Consider the following 19,396-nt stretch of genomic DNA (forward strand, 5'->3'; position numbering starts at 1 on the left):
TCGTGACTGCAGTAATTCATATTCTTGGTTCTTTCGGTAAAGTCACGTTGAAGGGAAATAAAATGTATAAAACAATACAATTTTCACGACGTTTCGACTATAGCAAACTGTGTGTTAGTCGAAACGTCGTGAGAATTTTATATATACATTTTATTAGTTCCCTTCAACGTGACTTTACCGAAAGAACCAAGAATAGGTGAAGTAGTTACTGCATTTTTTATAGTAACAGGTATGACCGAGAAGGAACATTCAAATCTTCCCGACAAAATAGAGTACTGGTTCATGCGTCATCATACGTCTGTTATTATGCAGGATTGAGTCCATGAGAAATGGTCTTCACAGGTTGTCCGTTCTTCATACAGTGCGAAGGAGTTTTGGAGAAACGCTATTCAGGTTTACTTTTCAGGAAGGGAGACCATGTTCTGTGAGGGGGTCCGATTTCCAGGCTGTTTGGATGCAAACGGTCTTCCTAACAGCCGAGTTTTCCAGGCAGATGGTTTAACACAGGTCCCAGAGTTCAAGCAGGTGTAGACGGGAGACTCCTGGCTATTAGCATTTGTGGTGGCCATGCCCAAGGAATTAACCATGAGGAACCGCGTTGAGGCAGAGTTTCTCCAGCAATTACCCTAATGCTGCTAGAGATGGACGTGTCGCCACTGCATCAGCACCCAGGGGTCTGAAGCACCAAGCCACGCGTGCACAAGGCCACAAAGAATATCTAGTCAAGCCTCCATAGCGTGGTGGGGTGGTCGTCTTTTCCAGGAGGCGAGCACTTGTGACAATGTGGACATGCTTTGTAATGTCACAACCTAACCTTATCTTGATGCTAGTTAAAGTTAAGATTTCGTTTCCCCCCCCTTGCCCCACATTGATTGACCTTTGATATAGTTTGTTAATGTGATGGGAAAGGTCCCTGGAACATAATGTTCACATTTGTATGTTAAGGGAATTTTTTTTATTACATATTAAATAAAATAAATCTACATTCAGATTATTTATGCATCGCAAGGTGCTCTTGTTTAAAGAAGCCAATGGCCGAAACGTTAGTACAAGTTGCTGCCATTGAGGGACTTTCCTTTGGGAAGAAATGTGGTCAAATGCAGCACTAATACTTCCTACATATTGCATGCATTCAATCCTAGTAAATGGTCAGAACAGCAGTAGCGTATGTCAGAATTTTATTTTTGACAATGGTCAGCAAGCTATGCAAGTTCCAGCAATCACAAGCCGTCATCAATAGCCACTCCCGTCGAGCACCACAGCCCGGCTCCTGCGCCTCCTGACGGCAATGGCAGCAGACAGGAGCGCAACGACTGCCGTGCCAATGACGAGGAGAACGGACAGAGTCCCAGCCTTGGCCCACGATGAGGAGGGAGTCTCCAGCAAAAGCAGAGCAGCGTCGTTAACAGGAGCTTCTTCAAAGAGCACGGGGCCCTGCAGCGACACCACGTGCTTTCCTACCACGCTGGAAGCGTCAGAGACAGCGTTGCGCTCTGGAGAAACAAGAACAATCGGTTGATGACCACTGGCCCATACAAAAGGACACCATTTGCTTCAGATCAAGTTCCTCAGAAAATCAAACGAGTAGGTTATTATTGGCATGCCACAGCTTGTCAAAAACCAGTCTTCAAAGTCAGTGAACGTGATCTAAATAAGGAAAACATAGCAACATTACGACCAACAATGAAAACCCCTTTGTCATCTTGGCAAAGGGTTACTCTGCGAGTCTTTTCTAGGAAAACAAGCGCAAGATATTAAATAGAGGTTGTGGTGGTGCTCACTGTAGCGCCTGGTCTGTCCACACTGCCGATTGCACTCGGTGACGAAGTTGGGGCTGGAGCTGTCGCACACCAGGATAGAGCAGTGTAGGTACACCTGTGGCAGACAGAATGCATCGCGCCAGTAAGTAAAGTTTCACATGTATTAGGTAGTCCTTCTGCCCTCTTCAGTTGTACAAAGCACGTCATCCCTCCATGAGAACCTGGTTTTAAAGTGGAAATAATCAGGCACTCACGAGGTCACGGGTGGTGCTGCGGTCAGAGTTCATGAAGGCGAAGGCCTGGAGTGCCAGACGCTTGTAGTGAGAAGGCAGTGGCAGGTCAGCGACACCAGGGAAGAACACACTGCAACAAGGAGACTGCACGGGGCAGCTGCACATGCAAAAAAGTGCCGTTTACCCTTAAGCCAACGCAAGTGTCATGCATTGGATTGAATGCACACATCTTCATTTAAATCTGCACGCGAGGATTAAGGTCAGCTTTACAGTCAAGACATGTTCACGATGAGCCAGGCAGCCCAAATGCCAATTTTCTGTGCATCTGTGCGATGCAACCATCACTGCATGTAGTCGGCCTTGTACAAACCACCAGCTCTGAGGAGGCAGAGGGTGGCTGTGTTAACATCCAGAACATCAACCCAAGGAGCATTGTGGCTATCGACATTTGGGGATGGCACTGCAATCTTGTTTAAACGACGCCAGTACACAAACCTGTCATTTAAAAAAGGACGTAATTAGCACAACTGTGCTTACGTGGGGGAATAAAAAAGACAACCAATGCCTCGAACCAGGTTACCTCTGCAGGCCCTGCTGTGGCAGTGAGGGTTTAGCGCGAACTACCCCGCCCAGCCTCACCCATTCGTCACAAGCTTCCACTGCGTGGGGTCGGTGTCAACTGCCGTGGGCGTGGCCCAGCAGTCCTTCAGGAAGAGCACCAGTGTGGGGTCAGAGCGGTGCAGCAGTGATGCCTGCACGTAGAGCGGCGTTCCCAGAAGCGTTACCAGCGGGTACTGCCAGGGCTGGTACGGCGTGGTGTAGGAGTTGTCTGGCAGAGTGCGGACATGGTTCACAAGGAATTTGGATTAGAGGCGTAAAAGTCCTGTTTAGAAAGCACATTGGACAAGGCAAAGTACAAATCCTCCAAAACGTGTGTATTACTTTTGAATTGAACCAGGGCACAAGGTCAACATTTTCCTGGCATAGAAACCGTGGTTGATATGTCATTTGTATTTTCAGAATACATCGTCACCCTCACCTCCGTTTAGCATGGTTGGCAAAATAGGGTTTATACAACAGCATCTCTAAATGTCTGTAGATGTTGTAAGGGGCACGGTTTCACACGGAGGGGTGGGAATCAGGTGCTAAAAGTTGGCCAAGCTCTAGTCCCATTTAGCCAATTAGTAACCAATGAAGCTATTGACACCCATTCGTTTAAGCAAAGGTGACCTAGACAAATGAGGCCAAGAAAGCAGTCCCATTTTCCTTTAAATAATGCCTTCAAGGAGACCGTTTTGGTTGATAGGGTGTGCAAAGACCCATTTGGTAGAGCCATGGGAATTCGGGGTATTGTCATCCCGATCAATGATTGCCCCACACTAACAATATGGTTTCAGCTGGTAGCTGATAGATTCAAGATCTCAGCAGAAATTAGCATTTGAAGTTAAACGTCGTACAATGGAGAATGTGCAAGTCGGTCTAGTTAACTTATGGCTAACTAAGAACTATGTTTGCAGGTTCACAATACTCTGGCAGCACAGCCTAGCACGTTGTCCGTTTGTTGCAGTGGTTTGCAGTTCAAGTCCAGCAGCCATGCCGATTAATGCTGCAGATGCATCAAAATCTCATGCAGCCCGAATAAGTGGAAATTAAAGCAGGGTTGAGCTCTATCTCAGTGCTGGATAAAATAAGCACGACTTACAGCTGGCATCCAGCCAGAGGTAATACGGAGAATACAGACCCAAGTCTTCCCTGGGTAGAGCGACACCACAACCTGTGTTCCCCTAAGGTGGCATTTGGCCACTCAGATGTGCACGTTGTAGGAGGGCAGTACTCACCAGTGAAGACCTGGAGCAGCAGGGAGAGGGGTCCAGTGGCCGTGGCTGGAGGTGGCGGTGGGAGAGTGCTCACCTGCACTCCAAGCTGCAGGTCGCCACTTCCAAGGAAGCGGCATTGAAGAACCATCCTGGTAAACAGACACCACCCGCCATAAAGGTATGCACCACGCCCTCACGGCAGAAAGAGCTTGCAGGGTGTTTTGCAGACGTACCAGTCAAGGGACCACCTTGATTAACACCGTGTTTACATTAGCTATAAATCATATTTATACTACTTCAGGAGATGTTAAAATCACGTGAGACGAAGATAAGTCTCCCTTGTGCGTTGAATGTCCCAATTTGAAAATTAAATCGTAGATTATGGAAGCAGATTGGCCATGGTTCTGCAGGCGAATGCTGCAAATATTTAATGTCGCAGGGACAGTGGCCATTGATTGGGGTGGGTCTCCTCTGCAAGACTCGTGCTTGACCCTCATGAGCAGAGCACTTGCTGAGGGGTGGTGGCAGTGCTTACTTGTATGTGGACGACTTGGTGATTGCGACGTTTCCATCGACGCAGAGCTCCCGCTCAGAGGCCAACAGTAACTCGTACACGAGCTCTTGCCCACTCCACTGGACACACCAAGTAGGTCACACACGATAATGCCATCGAGTGATCAAGCAGAAGAATGATACCTGGTACTAGCCAAGATGGCTCAAAATTTGATATTATGATCCCCTTAAATTCTGCTTTGGCGCTCGATTCATTTGACACTCAATAATAAAAGGGACCCTGCTGTTCTTTATAAACTCGTGCATGATTGTGCCAAGCACATCAAGGAGTTGATCATCGCGAAGGGGCTGATGCTGCACTTCACCAAGACCTATGCAAAGTACTTGCGAGAGTTTAACAATAAAATAGCTATGATTGATGGCTGCATTTAACTTGAACGGACCACATTTTCCTGGTCCGACATCCGAGTTTGAGGAACCTGGACAACGCAAAACCAGACCAACGTTATGGTGGTAGAGGTTTCGATATTTTTTGTAAATTTGCCAAAAACCATCTCGACATGTCCATTCCCAAATCGAAAGTGGACGCACTAGTGCAACGGATTGTCCACCTGGAAAATATTGCGTTCGGCGAGGGCCGTTTCCCAGACCAGTTTAAAATGATGAAGGCAACACCCCTTAAATGTTGGCTTGAGCCATAGTGATCCCACTAACTATTGCCACATCCCACAGGTTAATAGCGTAGAGGGTCAGAGTGCCTGTGAAGCGGTTACTTGGCAATGTTGCTGCAACAGGCAGTCAACCCATTGCAGTTTTGATCTGCCCGAAGTTCTATAGAACAGAGGGAGCTTAAATAAAGAACCCCAGTTAGCGCTCCAAGAGCTTGTATGACTGGATCACACACGATATTTTGACACCATTGAACGAGGACTACCAAAATCGGGCAGCCAAGGTTCGGTTTATCCAGTACGGCACTGGGGTGGATCGTCTCATACCTCTATGGTCGATCAATTCATCAAGCTGGATGACGGCCATCACCTAGTTGGCGTACTACAAAAATCCATCCTCAGGCCCCTCCCATTTTAAAGCATAGGTTTTTGTGTTCCAATATCATATTATCGCATGACAAAGTGCCATCAATATGCCGACGATATACTGCAGTGAAGTCAATATTTGATGACGGAGCCTCAGGAACATCGTAGATACACTTGCCGTGCACGAAACAGATGAATCTAGAAAACTATCGGAGGTTCTGCTGGTTGGCATAGGAAAACCATTTGTGGTATGATCAGGCGTGGCACTCGCAAACTCCAAGATTGTTTGCTACTCTTTTAGAGGCTCGGGCACCACACAACCCGAATAGTTCAATCGACCACCTTATGCAAAACATAGTTAGTGCCTGACATTTGCATATCAGGGCTCTACAAGATAGTAGACCATCATTGAGTCGTCACAGCCAAGTGGCATATAGCATCGTATCGACAAGGCATGACTATTGCAATTATCCATCTTACAGGTCATCTGGTAGAAACAGTAACACGCTGCAAAATGTACAAAACGCTTTGGTACGTGTCGTTATGGTACTGCAAAATCCAACCAAATCCGTCCAGTGCTTGTCGTGGTGTAGTGCCTATCGGTTAATAGGTGAAGTTATATTCGATTAATTTATGGTCTTTTGCGATGTTCTCCCGTGGCTACCATAAGCACGACCATCAACCAGAACAAATTATGTCTGTGCAAGAATTGATTGTTACCTCATTTACGCAAGTCAAATCCTATGCAATTAGCAAAATGTGCAAGCCACGACGAAGGAAATATGGCAGCGAGTACACTACTGCACCAGGCCCAAGTCCACTCGACTACGAGTGAAGGCGTTGGGATTGTCAACCGCAAGTGTCCGAATCGATTTCCGGATCCCATAGTCATGAAATAAATTGCGTTAAAGAGCAACCTTAATGACTGCACAAAATTGGCACACGCCAGTGATACTGTACACGTTCCCCTGTGGTGCATTTAATCCCATTTTCCAATTGGCATGAAGGTACGTCAATTGCTTTCACGATTTAGGAGTATACTGAACCAGTCGCTGGGTTTCATCATGGTCACTGCACCACAAGTTACCCATTTAACTACATCAGGATGGGGGCAGGGCAAAGCAGAGTACAGGAGCGCAGTACCTGCACAGTGGCACCACACGCTGCCATGGGTACGTCAAAGACTGCAAGGTCTGCAGACACCAGCACAGGGCTGCACTGCGCACCGCTCCCGCCAGTCAGGTGCACGGTGCTCAAGTCCAGCGGTGGAGACGTTAGGTTCCGAGACACAGGCACCACAAAGCGCCCATCTGTGGTGCACACTGGGTGGTGCATAGTGGGAGGGTATGTGAGAGTTCGGTGAATCACGAAAGATGCCCCATGTAGCCCGTGGTGATGCAACAAGTTCAGGGAACCAGCACAGCAGGATGCTACTGTGCACCAACATAGAACCTCACAGCAAGAGCCTAATTCATGTAGTGAATTCTGGAACCTCCGTCGAGTCGGCTACGTACCAGCTTCACTGTAGAAGCAGCGGCGTAGAGTGGTGTCGTAGCAGCAGCCACTCTGTGCACAGACGTCCGCGCTCGGGACACTCTGCACAGCGTTGCATGGGAAGTTCCTGCTCTGACCAGAGCACGTGGCGATCTCTAACAGCAGGAGCACAACAGGTGATCGTACAAAAACCCACGTACTTAAATAAGTCATCGTTTGAGCCACGTGTCAAGTATGTGAATGAGGGTTACTTGGTACATGACCAAATCACTCGGGCAATGCACCCAATCTCGGAAGCAGAGCAGGGTTGAGTGTACAGCAAAGATAGGCAAAGACCGTGCTCACTGGCTGTAAAGGTTATAGCAGTGCAGCACAGTTTGTTGCATTGCAGGTCAGTGCCACTCAACTTTTGCCAACGAGGAGCAGCGTCGTGAAGCATGGCCAAATTAACCCTCAAGACCCAGGGGCAGTACCAACCAGCAGTGCATTAGGCAAACGCGTTCCTATGGTGTAACCATTGCAATTACCCATTTGGAGGAAATTGCATCGAAAAGGATTCAAACAGCAATTTGTCCAGTAAAAGCCAAGGGCATGAAACGCACTTGCAGGAAATGCAAAAGCACCAGGAGAGATGATCTAGGTCGATACAAAAAGGCAGCCGTTGACCCAGCAGACCCATTCTATAGCACCAAGTCATAGGTAGTGAAGTCTGTACGTCCGATTAGCAGAGTCAATGATACTCGCCTCCAGCCCTCGCCGATCTTAGGTTCTCAGGGCAGTCAATGGCGAAAGCCCAGACGCGTCCATTTAGTCCCTGGCGCAACTCCACCTGGACCTTCCTCCTGCCGTCCTGGTGAAATCAGCAGCCCTCAAATCGGACTCGGGGCCAGCGCTCCACGAAGGCTCAAACAAATCAGTGGATTTAGTGCATTCTAAATGTTTGGGTGAGGCCAGGTTAACGACAAGCAAGCCTGTAAATAGGAAACCCGTCACCACCTGCCAGCCAAGCTAAGATAGGCAGACCACACGGGGGTTGCATTCCTGGGTCCGAAATCACTTTCCCAGGTTAACCGTTGTTATTGTATAAACGGACGCTGTCCTGCTCTACGCGTGCAATACATTTTCCATATTCACCTTGCCACAAGCCCTCAATTGCTCTTGCCACAAACCACAGCACTTACAAATTAGCACCGTTCACACAGGCATCACGATATCCTGGGCAGATCTCATTAGGCATCAACTACACATTTATTATTTCTTTTAACTTTCATGTCTTGTGCAAGTAACCTCAATTAGTGCACATCTTCCACATACATTTTGCTGTTATACACCATACATGTCCAAGTTCCCCCTGTGTGCAATATTTTTCTTACATGAACGTTGGTCTCTTAGAGGCCAGCTTGGATAGCGATCTTCTGTAGTAATACATAGTGCAGTTTATACTATACGTAGCATCAAACTGCTCCGAATCCCATTTTTGAATTGATCAGTACTGAAAGCTGCATCCATTAGCAGGCGTGAAACAAACTGAAAGCTCGCTTTGCCGTGTCTTGTGATGTAAACAGTTAACCGTTCACACATTGCCTCTATTAAAAGGTGGCCACTTGGTGACATGGACGTTTAGATGGCAAATCCTTTACCGTTATGCACAGGAGGAGAACAATTATGCTAGAGATAAGACTGATGAGACGGAGACTAAAGACAAGAGAAATGCAATGAGGCAAGGACATGAGCAAGAAAATATACTTAGGAATGGTTGGAGAAATGTAACGACATGGCATAATAGCAAAAAGACAAACCAAGGTAAACTGGTATAAAGACAAGGATGGCAAGATCTTGATAGCAAGACAGATGGAATGAGCAATGCACCGATTTTACAGGGATACCGGTCAAAAGAGAGCTGCTGTATAAACTAGAAACAAACGAGCAACCACCGAGGAATGATCGAAATCATAACATCTTTTAGGAAAATAGAAAAGGCAATAAAACACATCTGAAAACAAATTCCAGAGTGGACCGTACGAGCTAAAAGATTAATCTTGGAAACAACTTTAAAAATGCACGAGCCAAACAAGAGGGGAAAATAACACAGTAGACAAAATCCAATTTGATTAAGGCCAGACAACATCGCTGGCGCGTGATAGCTGAACGGTTATGGATTGCAAAAAATCAAATTCGCTACTATTACACCAGCCCCAGCGGGTACTAGTATCGACGCAAGTCACAATGGTCTCCTCGTGTTCACCTCCACGCGCACGTGGCAGGCATCACCAGCAGCGGTGAAGTGGAGCCCAGCACCGTCCCTCACGATGGAGAAGCCGCACGCCCCCTGCAAAGACTCCACATCCACGGCCTCATTCCGCACCGCTGGACACACCAAGAACAAAGTTAGAAAAACCTGCGTTTGGATGGCGTGTACACCACAAGTTAATGTAGGCAGTGTGACTGCAAGGAGAACAAAGCATTGTCAGTGTCAGCTCGAATAGGAAGTCTCCACAGTACCAGGAACGTCTTTAGGACACAGGATCCTCAAGACGCTGCTGGAATCACGGTACTCCCAAAACCTGCACAACGACCTCGTCTAATAGTTGCTAGCAAATAAGGCTGCGTGTCAGATTTCGCGACAAGATCTCCCAAGTCGTCCACGGAGGGAAATGCAGACGATGCGAGTAGAGAACCAGAATCTGACAGGAGTCACCAGGTTCAGTTTACAACGAAAGTCGTCACCTTGCATGAAATGTTCCAATTAAAGGGAGAGCCCATTGCACAGACACGCACAATGTGGCATTGATGAATAAGGGAATCACCCATCTAGTAAAAACACGCAATTATCCTATGGAAGAATAAGATTTGATTCCAATCATCTGCTGCATTAGACGAGTTGAAAAGAACCTTGAAGCCAATACATTACCATGCTTCGAATCCCAGATTCTTAAATGTTCCATTGTTCATGTCAATTACATTTCACAACGCAGAGTGAACCAAAAAACCTAAACAGCGACACTATAGAAGAGAAACTGCAGAGGTAAGAGCACATCGAAAACAAATCAGTTGGGACCAAACAAGTGGCCAGAGAATCTCAGCCCCGAATCAATTTGATAGTATCCTTGAGAAGCTCCATGTAAAGTCATCATACAATGGATCAAGATGGTTAATTATTTCATCACGATTGAAGTGAACGCTCGTGGACTCACTCCGTACAAAGACACGGTAATCGTTGTCAGAGGAGCTGCTCCATCCCACAGAGAAACCCAGAGTGGAGGAGAGGCATTGCTTCAGCAGACCTGGGGGAGGCAGTTCAGAAGTTGGACAGGTCAACGACACCTTATGAAAAAATAAAACAGCCCGTGCCGGTTGCTGGGTGGGCGCACATCAGTCCCTTCACTTGTCCGTGCACACAAGTCTGTAAGGTGCTGCGTTGTTCTAATTTGGCGCAAATTCCAAAAGGTCACGTGCACGACTCGACAGTATGAATCTCAAACCAGAGATAGTCAACCTGCAGCTTCGAAGCCGCAGAAGGAAACATGGCTCTTGATGTTTTGTTCATAGACCCCCCCCCCCCGGATTAGACTCTTGAAAGAGTGGAAAGTTGCCACGGTAGATCCTGATATATGCAAATTATCAACGCGAGTGCACAGTTCACCGTTACTACAATAGAAAGGAACTAGGCCATGACGATTTTGCCACGCGAGTATTACGTATAGGTCGTGTGCGGTCAAATAGCGTACAATTGACTATTTTAAGTAAAGTTGCAAGAGCCGTGCCAATCAGTCACAAGCCACATTTTTCGAAAGCGTTATTATCGTTAAAAGGAACGTGCATGGGAGCGTTAATGTCCCCGAACAACGCCTTTCCAATGCACTGGGGGACTATTAATCATCCCCATGGCGGCCTCGTGCCCAGCAGCAGTGACGTCGCGTCACGTGACTGCTGCAGCGCACAAAGTCACCCCCCCCCCCACCTCGTCCAGGCAGCGCTCTCGTGGGCAACTCATGTCGCCGGTAGCACCTTCCAGTTCACCGAGAGACGCCGCCATTCTAGTTTTGCACACGGCGGAGTCTGTATACACGAGGTGGTATTGAGAGAATGGGCGATGTGGTTGTCACGTGGCTACGGCAGCAGCGCCCCCTTACCACTCGGCTCCCCCAGCGTCCGCGGTCCCAGCGACTGGCGCAGCCTCGCGAGGACGGAGCCCGGGCAGAGGAAGCTGCGGTGGGGGGGGGGGCACGAGAAACGTGACCGCCAAGACGAGAGAACGCAGGGAAAGCAGAGAGGCAAACACCACCCCCCCCCCCCCCAAAATGAAGTGGCCAGTGGCGATTTTAGGGAGCACCTATTCAAGGCCAGCACGGTGCACGATGGAGTTGGCGTGAACAGCGCCACGCAAAGCCACCTTTGGAACCCCTGCCCCCCACAAATGGTGCACGCGAGACATTTCAAAACCACATTTTTATCTCAATGCATTGGATGGACTTTGTATTTATTTACAATAATGTATAATAGTGTATTTATCTTTGCTTTGTTTTACCATTTGTTGTTTCAGTGTATGTAATAGCAGAGATTAGGGATTAATAAAGTACAACCATAACCACAATCATATAAACAGAAATATATCCACCACCACCACTAAAACCCACCACCACCACTAAAACCCACCACCACCACTAAAACCCACCACCACGCTCCTCCGGCCTCCTCACCTGGTCAGGAGCAGTAGAAGAACTCGCAGGTTCGCCATCGTTAAACAAATCGGCTGCGTCGCCTCCCTTCGCCCACGGCACCCCCTTTTATATGGAGAGCTCTCAGCGATCCCGATCCAGATTAGATCAGATCCACCCACGCATTGTCTCATCAGCGAGATTTTAACAGAACATACCCACCCACGCATTGTTTCATCAGCGAGATTTTATCAGAGCGGATCCACTCACTCATTGTCTCATCGGTAGAGGTTTGCTCGATGTCGGCACAAGTGCATGGGTGGGAGCTGCACCGCAATCACGCAGCACGTACGCAGGAGGAGTTAATTGGCTCATTACTGAAACCGAATGAGCCCGCGCGCAGATAAAAGCCACGAGTCGGGACAGTGGCTGCGTTGGCTCTGCTAGCGCCGTGCTAAGTCTCGGTTTTTGTTGTCCTTGCGATGGAGACCACGAGGGCTTTGTTCGCGGTCTTGGGGTTGTTATGTCTTGCCTCTGGTAAGTGGAGTTTGGTTGAAAGATGCATTTTCAATCTTTTTTTGTCGTTCTATGCAACTACCGTGTTGCCTGATAAGAACACCATAACATACCCGTACTAACGATGGGTTTGCTAGTGTGGCGTGGTGGTTGATTCCCTGTTCTATATACCTGAACATCAATTTGCGTCCCGGTAATGTTAGCATCGGCGACAAGTGTCTAGACCTGGGCTTTGCCCTAATTCAGCCCGTACTGATCTGTATGGTCAAACTGACGATAGCAGTGTGTAAGACTTGATCCAATAGTGGATTGCCAAAACGTATTCTTAACCTGTCTTAACGCGTGTATTAAGTTACTGAGGTGCTACTGGGGAATTCGAACCCAAGTATTCGCAGCTCTGTGTGGATGATTGTGACTGCGAGTTTCTGAGACTTTCTACGGCTTCACCGACCACCTGTGTCACTGTTTGGGTAACTCTCGCGTCTCGTCCCGTGCGGCACCGCCAGCTACACTGGCCACCTCCACCACGGTGAGTGTGGTGTGTGACGAGGCGACGCTCACGCTGACCGTGAGCAGGGACCTGTTCGGCACGGGTCACCTGGCCCAGGCGAGTGACCTGTCCCTGGGAGTGCCAGCCTGCCCCGTCACTGGGAGCGACGCCATTGCTGGGACGGTGACGTTCCTCTACGCACTGGAAAGCTGTGGCAGCAGCCTCCAGGTAACTGGCTGCTAATGCTGCTGTAACATAATCTTCGCAATCCAACTGCTTTTTTTTTTTGGTCGCGTGTAGATGCATAAGAACTATAATTCCGCATTCGAGTCGAGCCAGACTTCTTCAATATCAGCGGGGTGTATTGCTTTGAAGTCCCTTTGGTATTTGTAGATCGGTCATTGCATTATTATGTTAAGGTCTGTTCTGGATGACCAGTCGTACATCAGAGCGTTTTTATTCTCCCATATTCCATCAGGACTCTGCATCTGCCATGGTTTGTGTGGATGTGGTTTTTATGGTGGACATGAGCCAGGTAAATTAGTTAAACCAAGGAACTGCTGCATTGGGACTTTCACCAAGGTGTTTGAGCTTTTTTTTTTTCAATGCCACTCGTATCGCACTGGGTAATAAACCCCACGTCTTCCTCCCGTCTTAGATGAGTGCAGAGCTGCTGTCTTACGAGAACTACCTCTACTACCGCCCCACGTCCAACACGGGCATTATCCGCACAAACTACGTCGCCGTGCCGGTCGTTTGCCGCTATCCCAGGCGAGTTCACCAGCAGTCTCTTGTTGATATTTGCTTCAATTTTGAAGTCCAGCTAAACTGCTTGCAATTCTAACACTGGCTTTAAAAATTTCGTGCCTTTTCTTATTGTTTAGCTTTGCAAGGCCTGAATTGCAATAAAGCCAAAATGACAGCGAGTTAATCCACGCATGGAAAGTTTTCCTGTACTGTCTGTCGTGGAGGTTTTTGGTGCCAACTTTACTGATGGGTTCACATCAAGCGCCTGTGTTATGGCCTGCCTCAAACATCCTGCCTTACAAGTGTCCACGTCTGAAGTGGTGCATGCATTGCATACTGTGTGAACCACGGTCCTCTGAATTGTACTCCATTGGATAGCATTCATTGCACCAAGTCTCTTACTTACTCTTATTTGGTCCTCGTCGGTTGTAAGTCTTGCACTTTGCGATGTTAAATATACTCTGAAAATATGGTTCTGTATATATTTGCTTGTCTATTATTTGCAAGATGTTAACGGCATTGCAATAATAATCTGGTCACAATTTGTGCTGTTGAGAATCGCCCGCCTCTGCTCGTTGTAGAGAATGTGTGCCTGATCTCCGCCTCGCTGCAGGAAGGGGAACGTGTCCAGCAATGCTATCAAACCCACATGGATCCCCTTCAGCAGCGCCAAGGTTATGCAGCAGCAGCTGAGCTTCACGCTGAGGCTCATGACTGGTCAGTGGTGTGAGGACATTGATTGCCTATTATGCACATGGCTGCTACCAGGATGGCAGTTTAGACTAAACCATTCAAGATGTTTGCTTGGTATTTAAGAATAGGCCAGATGTATAACCGAGGTCCTTAAACTTTATCTCATGTTTAAGAATAGGTTTTCCCCATGTTTCTGACAACAAAACAGGTGTAAAGATGTTAAAACGCCAAATTGAAGCCTTTTACAAGCAATCATGTCTGCATGATTCCTTCTGACCACAAATTTTGTGGTTAATGCAGACACATCATTCCTTGCAAAAGGTTTCAGTTTGGTGTTTCAACATCTTAACACCTGTTGCCAAAAAAAGGAAACCTATTCTCATATTTTGGTACTGGCAAAAAGGTCCCATGATTTTTCTGGGATTCTTCCACAAGCAATGGCGTGAGCAAGCACTTTCCGAGCTGCGCTTTGAGTCTGCACTCGGCCTTGGTAATTGTGTTTTTGATGTTGTCTAATTGTTTGTTTTTATGAAGACGACTGGAGTGTGGCGCGACCTTCCACCGTATACCAGCTGGGCCAGACTCTGAATGTCGAGGCGAGCGTGCAGACGGTGAACCACGTTCCACTCAGGATCTTCGTGGTCAGCTGCTTTGCAACCCCGGTTCCAGACAGGAACTCTCCCCTCAGCTACCAAATAATTTCTAACTCTGGGTGAGATTTCTATCTCTCCTAATCCTGTCTGAATGTTTATGCTCCTTGTCGTAAAGGTGGCATTCCACTGCTTGAGTATATAACAGAGCCTGACCTTGGAATGCCGCTAAATCTTGCTCTGATGGTTAAACCTGCCCAGGTGCATGGTGAATGCTTTTTGTCATGTGGTGTCGGTCAACACACTACTGATGAGAGATGTGGTCAATGTATGCCATTGGTGACTGCTTTGGTTTGTTTGGGTGGGAGGAGCCCCTTGCCCCTTAAGAAGTGGGCTTGGCGCACCCTCAGTGCATCATTATACAGTAGAAGAGGCGTACGACATCTCCGAGCGCTGGCTTTCTGCTAGCCTGCCCTATGTAAAGCCACATGTCGTACGTCTACGGTGTCTGTGCAGGTGTCTGGTGGATGGCAAAGTCTTGTATGATGCTCACCTTACTTCTGGCTTCCTGCTCCGGCAAAGTGACAACGTCCTTCGCTTCTTCATAGATTCCTTCCGCTTCCTTGCGACGTTGACCAACAATGGCGATCAGGTGATCTACTGTCATGCATGCTTCTACAGACACCACCTTTAGCCACGTAGTAGGCAGTGTGGTTGAGTGAGAACCCATCTTCCTCTTCTCTGTCCAGGTTTTTGTCTTCTGCCAGCTGAAGGTTGCAGATGTTGCAACATCTCCAACGACTGTCAATAAAGCTTGCACCTACAGCCCCTCGGCTGCATACAGGTTGGTCTTCTTCCTTGCATTGCCCAGAAATTTGTGTCTTCCATCCAATAGCTTAATCCATGCCTTGCATGTGTGCTTAACTAAAATCCCTGAGACCAAACTTCGGTTTTTACCTGCAATTGGTATTACAATTATTGTGCAGTCCCACGGGACTGATCTTAAGCTGTAGTCAGGTGGTTATTGGTCGAAGCCTGCATACGACGTCTGAAATTGCTTTGAGCTCCTTTTGAAAAATCTCTGCCTGTTAGCCACAGTTCAAATCTCACTCGTGGCTAATGTCAGGAGCATCAACTGAGCCTCGCCTTCGTAGATTTTTCTCAAGCTGATCACGAGGGCTGGCCACAGGCTACCCCTTGATGCTACAAATACTTGCAATACTTTTCTTTGAAGGCTCTGACTATACAGGTCGGGTGATGTCATACAGTTAAACAAAACTACGCCCAGAGTTGTATTCCAGGCCACTGCTCCCATCGAGTGCGGTTTTCTCGCCATCAGTCTGAGTCGAGTGGTGCTGGCCAAATGGTACACCACTGTACGTTGCTTGCCCTAAACGTTTGCTCAATCGGCACTTTCCTTAAATGTGAACGGATACGCGTGAGCATTGCCTGTGCAACTACAGACGACATTTGCGTGCAAATGCAGGTGGGTCTCTGCTGATGGCTCGGACTCGGTGTGCAGCTGCTGCGAATCCACGTGCCCCAGTGGAAGAAGGCGCAGGGATGTGGCAGCAGTGACTGGTGAGTACAGCCGTCGTAATCGGCCATTTAGTCATGTACAGAAGACCCTTGAATATCAAGGGTGTTACGTTCTAGGAAATTGTCAGAAAATCCAAACTGCGACATTCACCATGTAAGCCTTACCTAAATAATGGTGTTGGGTATGTGGCAATCAAAAATGGAGGCATCACCATTGAAATAAATACTGTCATATGGCAAGTAAACTAAATAGCCACTGTATCCTTGTAGACGCGATCTTTGCTGTAGTCTGCTCGGGTTTCCGAGTCCACACGCTCGTGGTGAATCATTACCTGCTGCGCTGCTGGTCCTCTGAGTAGCAGCTGGCATGCACAACTACCCTTGGTGGCCCCTGGGCTTCAGGAGGGTTCCTGCCGCGGTCAGCTGCTCGTCACAGCTCATCGCTCAATTCTCAAACTTCTAACATGTATTTGACCACCACCTTAGTTCCTCGCAACTCTAACTTGGTGCAATACAACTTATGGTAGTCTGCAACTCAAAACATCACGATGAATGTAAAATTAAACTTTCAGCGATACTGTCAAAGCCGAACTCGGCACTTGGCAACACATTCGCCCGTCTTCTGCAAGACTCTCAATCCTTGGTTGATTTTGCGGGCCATACACGGGATCTTGCCGTTGCCAGACTGATTTGCTAGTTTCGCTTTTGAATTGTATCCGAAATTCTCCCACCTCGGCTCGTCTTCTCACAGACTGGAATTCCTTAGATTTTCGGCCAGCCATTGTGACCGTTCGGTGTGTCTTCGATTTTTTTAAAATAATTTCCTAAATCACAAAGGCCTGGCATCCCCCCCCCCCCCCCCATTCCTCCAGCTATCTGTGGAAACGTATGCTTTAAATTACCCCAAAGTAATTCTAGTTTCACAAATTTCAGCAGCAATTAGTCTGTGGGGGAGGCAGGGGGGGGGGGGGGGTGACTTGCCATTTCTGTGCCACAGCGCTACATCCCCATTAAATCATGATGTAGGCAGACTCGCTTCTTTGGGACAATGTATATGCACTAATGCATTTAATGATACCTGGTAATATGGGCTACAAAAATCAAGCTCTTGAGCCTAGGCATTCGCCACATTCCAAATGTGGTCCTCTCACTCAGGACCGTCGTATGCGGTGGAAGATGTGATGCTGGGCCCCATCGTGATTGCCAAGCCCTTCTCAAATGGTGCTGAGCCAAGCAGCCCTGCAAAACGGCAGCAGCCACGGGTTTCTACATCTGCAACCGAAGGTAAAGCTGCCAGATTCTTTCTTGGCGCATTTTGTCCCGTCTCGGGGTAAAATCTATTATTTTTCGTACTTTGATACTGGCAAAACAGTCCCATGATGTATCCGCTCACCCAGGGATAAAAATGCTCCGATGCATGAATTATCTATGTACTGTTCACCGTTTGACGGTTTCTGGTTTTACTCGGACTAGGCCATAAAGAAGGTTGTCTCTGGTGCAGACCAATCCGTTTCATAAACGATATCTATATAAAAGGCGCATGTTCACTAAAAGTACGTGTGGTTAATACAGACTTGATTCCTTGTGAAAGGAATATATCAACACCTGTTTTATTGCCAGAAAGGAGAACCTCTTTTCGCCACAGCTGATTAAATTAAGGCTAAACCAGGACGTCCGCCACAGCTGATTAAATTAAGGCTAAACCAGGACGTCCATGAGTCAATGACTCTGGTTGACCTCTTAGATTAGTAGTCTGTTATAATTGATCTCTATACGGAACTTTATGGAATTTGGAAGGTCTGGTTTCTTCCTCCTTTTGAAAAGGCTATGACATCCAAATACCACCCCCTTCCCCAAAAACTAGTTGAAAAGGTACAAAACACGGATATTGTAGCAGTGCCCTAAAGCTATGCCCAACAGATATTGCCATGATCCTCCTTAAATGTACTTTGGTCGTCAGATGTAAATATGTTTTAAGATGGCAAGCTGTTTTAACAGACATAATAATATTTGATTGTTTAATAACATAAGATGTGTGACATGCTGATCTAAGCCCATCCACCAGTGTTAAATGGCAAACCTTGGTGAGTGACGTGACATTTTTTAACAGTACACCTTGACCAAATACTTGGATGGGTCAAATGCCCCACAACCTCTGGCATGTGGAAACCCTAGCTTAACAGCTCCGCAGTTGCCCACCAGCCCTTTCTCTCAATTGGTGTTTCACAGGTGCTGCCCCCGTCCTTGGTCTGGGAGTGGCTGCGCTGGTGATGGCTGTCGCGGCAAGCGCCACGGTGGCTTTGTTTGTTTCGAAGAGGCGTCGCGTGACTCCTTCAAAGGAATTGGAAACGAGCTTCTGATCTTCCTTTGCTTAACCTATGATAATAAAACTCTGGTGCATTATTTTTCTGGCCTTGTGGGGTCTTTGCTTGGTGTTGCGAGCAGTTCGTGTAACTACATCATACCCCAGTTCATGAGGGTGAGTATGGAAACGATTAGGTGGTCTCCAATTCATGCTTGCCAGGACTAGTGGAATGTACCTAATATAGGCAAATATTTTTGACCTACCCAATTGTCCTAACTGGCAGGAATTATTTGGCATGTACAATGGAGCAGTCACAATGTCATGAAAAAAATGCATTCCTATGCCACTTTAATCTGCCATAATGGCCCCAGAAATTCACAACCGTGGCAGTAATTGGGCATTGTTAGTTCATTACAAAGACGGGCAATGTGTAAGATGCAAAAATAGTAGTATTTAATTCTAGATTTAAAGCTTTCGTGACTGCTAGGATCCATACTCTTTGGTTCTATTGGGTAAAGTCACGTAGGTGAAAATAAAATAACAAAACATCACGACGTTTCGGCCACAACACAAGCGGCCTTCATCAGGTGAAGGGACGAGACTGTCTGGAGGACAGCGCTGGAGTGAGAGAAGCCACGCTTAGATCACGACCTTTAAGCTGTGAGATGAAAACAAAGCACCTTGACAAAGGAATTGGCATAGAATTTAGCATTGAAATAGCTGAGTGATTAGCTTATAACTGGTCACAGAAATAGCTATGTTAAAGTCAGAACATATACATTCACCGAGGCACCTAGTACTAATCAAACAGAATAAATTAGCGAAACACAACCACGCTCAGACAGCGGACCTTTACACTGTGTGAGCATCAAGGTCTTCTGACGAAGAAATTAACATAAAAATTAGCGTTTGATTGGCCGATTTTAGAAAAGAGGTGGTGTACGTGCCGGTGGACTTGCCGTTTGGCGCGGGGGGGGGGGGGGGGGGGGGGGGGGAGTTTACCTATT

At 47.4% G+C, this 19,396-nt stretch overlaps 2 protein-coding genes across 2 annotated transcripts; one reads left to right on the forward strand and one right to left on the reverse strand.

Annotated features, from left to right (window-relative positions):
* Positions 1–1,161: 1,161 nt before the first annotated feature.
* On the reverse strand, positions 1,162–11,651 carry LOC142907409 (zona pellucida sperm-binding protein 4-like). The gene is made up of 13 exons (XM_076056893.1): positions 11,552–11,651; positions 10,985–11,058; positions 10,046–10,135; positions 9,097–9,218; positions 7,596–7,701; positions 6,872–7,006; positions 6,501–6,679; positions 4,346–4,443; positions 3,832–3,959; positions 2,633–2,822; positions 2,015–2,150; positions 1,782–1,875; positions 1,162–1,493 (listed from the first exon to the last, which is right to left on the reverse strand). Exons 1-13 carry the CDS (start codon positions 11,587–11,589, stop codon positions 1,234–1,236), a joined length of 1,650 nt encoding a protein of 549 aa, XP_075913008.1. The 5' UTR covers positions 11,590–11,651; the 3' UTR covers positions 1,162–1,233.
* Positions 11,652–11,942: 291 nt separating this feature from the next.
* On the forward strand, positions 11,943–18,487 carry LOC142905282 (zona pellucida sperm-binding protein 3-like). Its single transcript, XM_076056894.1, has 10 exons — positions 11,943–12,046; positions 12,532–12,743; positions 13,174–13,290; positions 13,880–13,979; positions 14,490–14,667; positions 15,062–15,197; positions 15,295–15,389; positions 16,032–16,126; positions 17,240–17,368; positions 18,314–18,487. The coding sequence occupies exons 1-10, from the start codon at positions 11,992–11,994 to the stop codon at positions 18,442–18,444; spliced, it is 1,248 nt and encodes a 415-aa protein (XP_075913009.1). The 5' UTR covers positions 11,943–11,991; the 3' UTR covers positions 18,445–18,487.
* The last annotated feature ends 909 nt before the right edge of the window (positions 18,488–19,396 follow it).

This window comes from Petromyzon marinus, chromosome 79, assembly GCF_048934315.1.
Source record: "Petromyzon marinus isolate PM22_M1 ecotype Great Lakes invasive population chromosome 79, UKy_Petmar_22M1.pri1.0, whole genome shotgun sequence".
Classification (NCBI taxonomy): Eukaryota; Metazoa; Chordata; class Hyperoartia; order Petromyzontiformes; family Petromyzontidae; genus Petromyzon; species Petromyzon marinus.

What these genes read in the sequence shown, in the direction of transcription:
- LOC142907409 (XM_076056893.1), bottom strand. Translation starts at nt 11,589, where the DNA reads ATGGCGAACCTGCGAGTTCTTCTACTGCTCCTGACCAG. An exon ending in GACGCTGGGGGAGCCGAGTG is followed by an intron (nt 10,136 to 10,984) that starts GTAAGGGGGCGC and finishes TGCCTCCCCCAG; the next exon opens with GTCTGCTGAAGCAATGCCTC. An exon ending in CGTGTGGTGCCACTGTGCAG is followed by an intron (nt 4,444 to 6,500) that starts GTACTGCGCTCC and finishes TGGTGTGTCCAG; the next exon opens with TGGAGTGGGCAAGAGCTCGT.
- LOC142905282 (XM_076056894.1), top strand. Translation starts at nt 11,992, where the DNA reads ATGGAGACCACGAGGGCTTTGTTCGCGGTCTTGGGGTTGTTATGTCTT. An exon ending in GTTGTTATGTCTTGCCTCTG is followed by an intron (nt 12,047 to 12,531) that starts GTAAGTGGAGTT and finishes CGGCACCGCCAG; the next exon opens with CTACACTGGCCACCTCCACC. An exon ending in TTTGCCGCTATCCCAGGCGA is followed by an intron (nt 13,291 to 13,879) that starts GTTCACCAGCAG and finishes CGCTGCAGGAAG; the next exon opens with GGGAACGTGTCCAGCAATGC.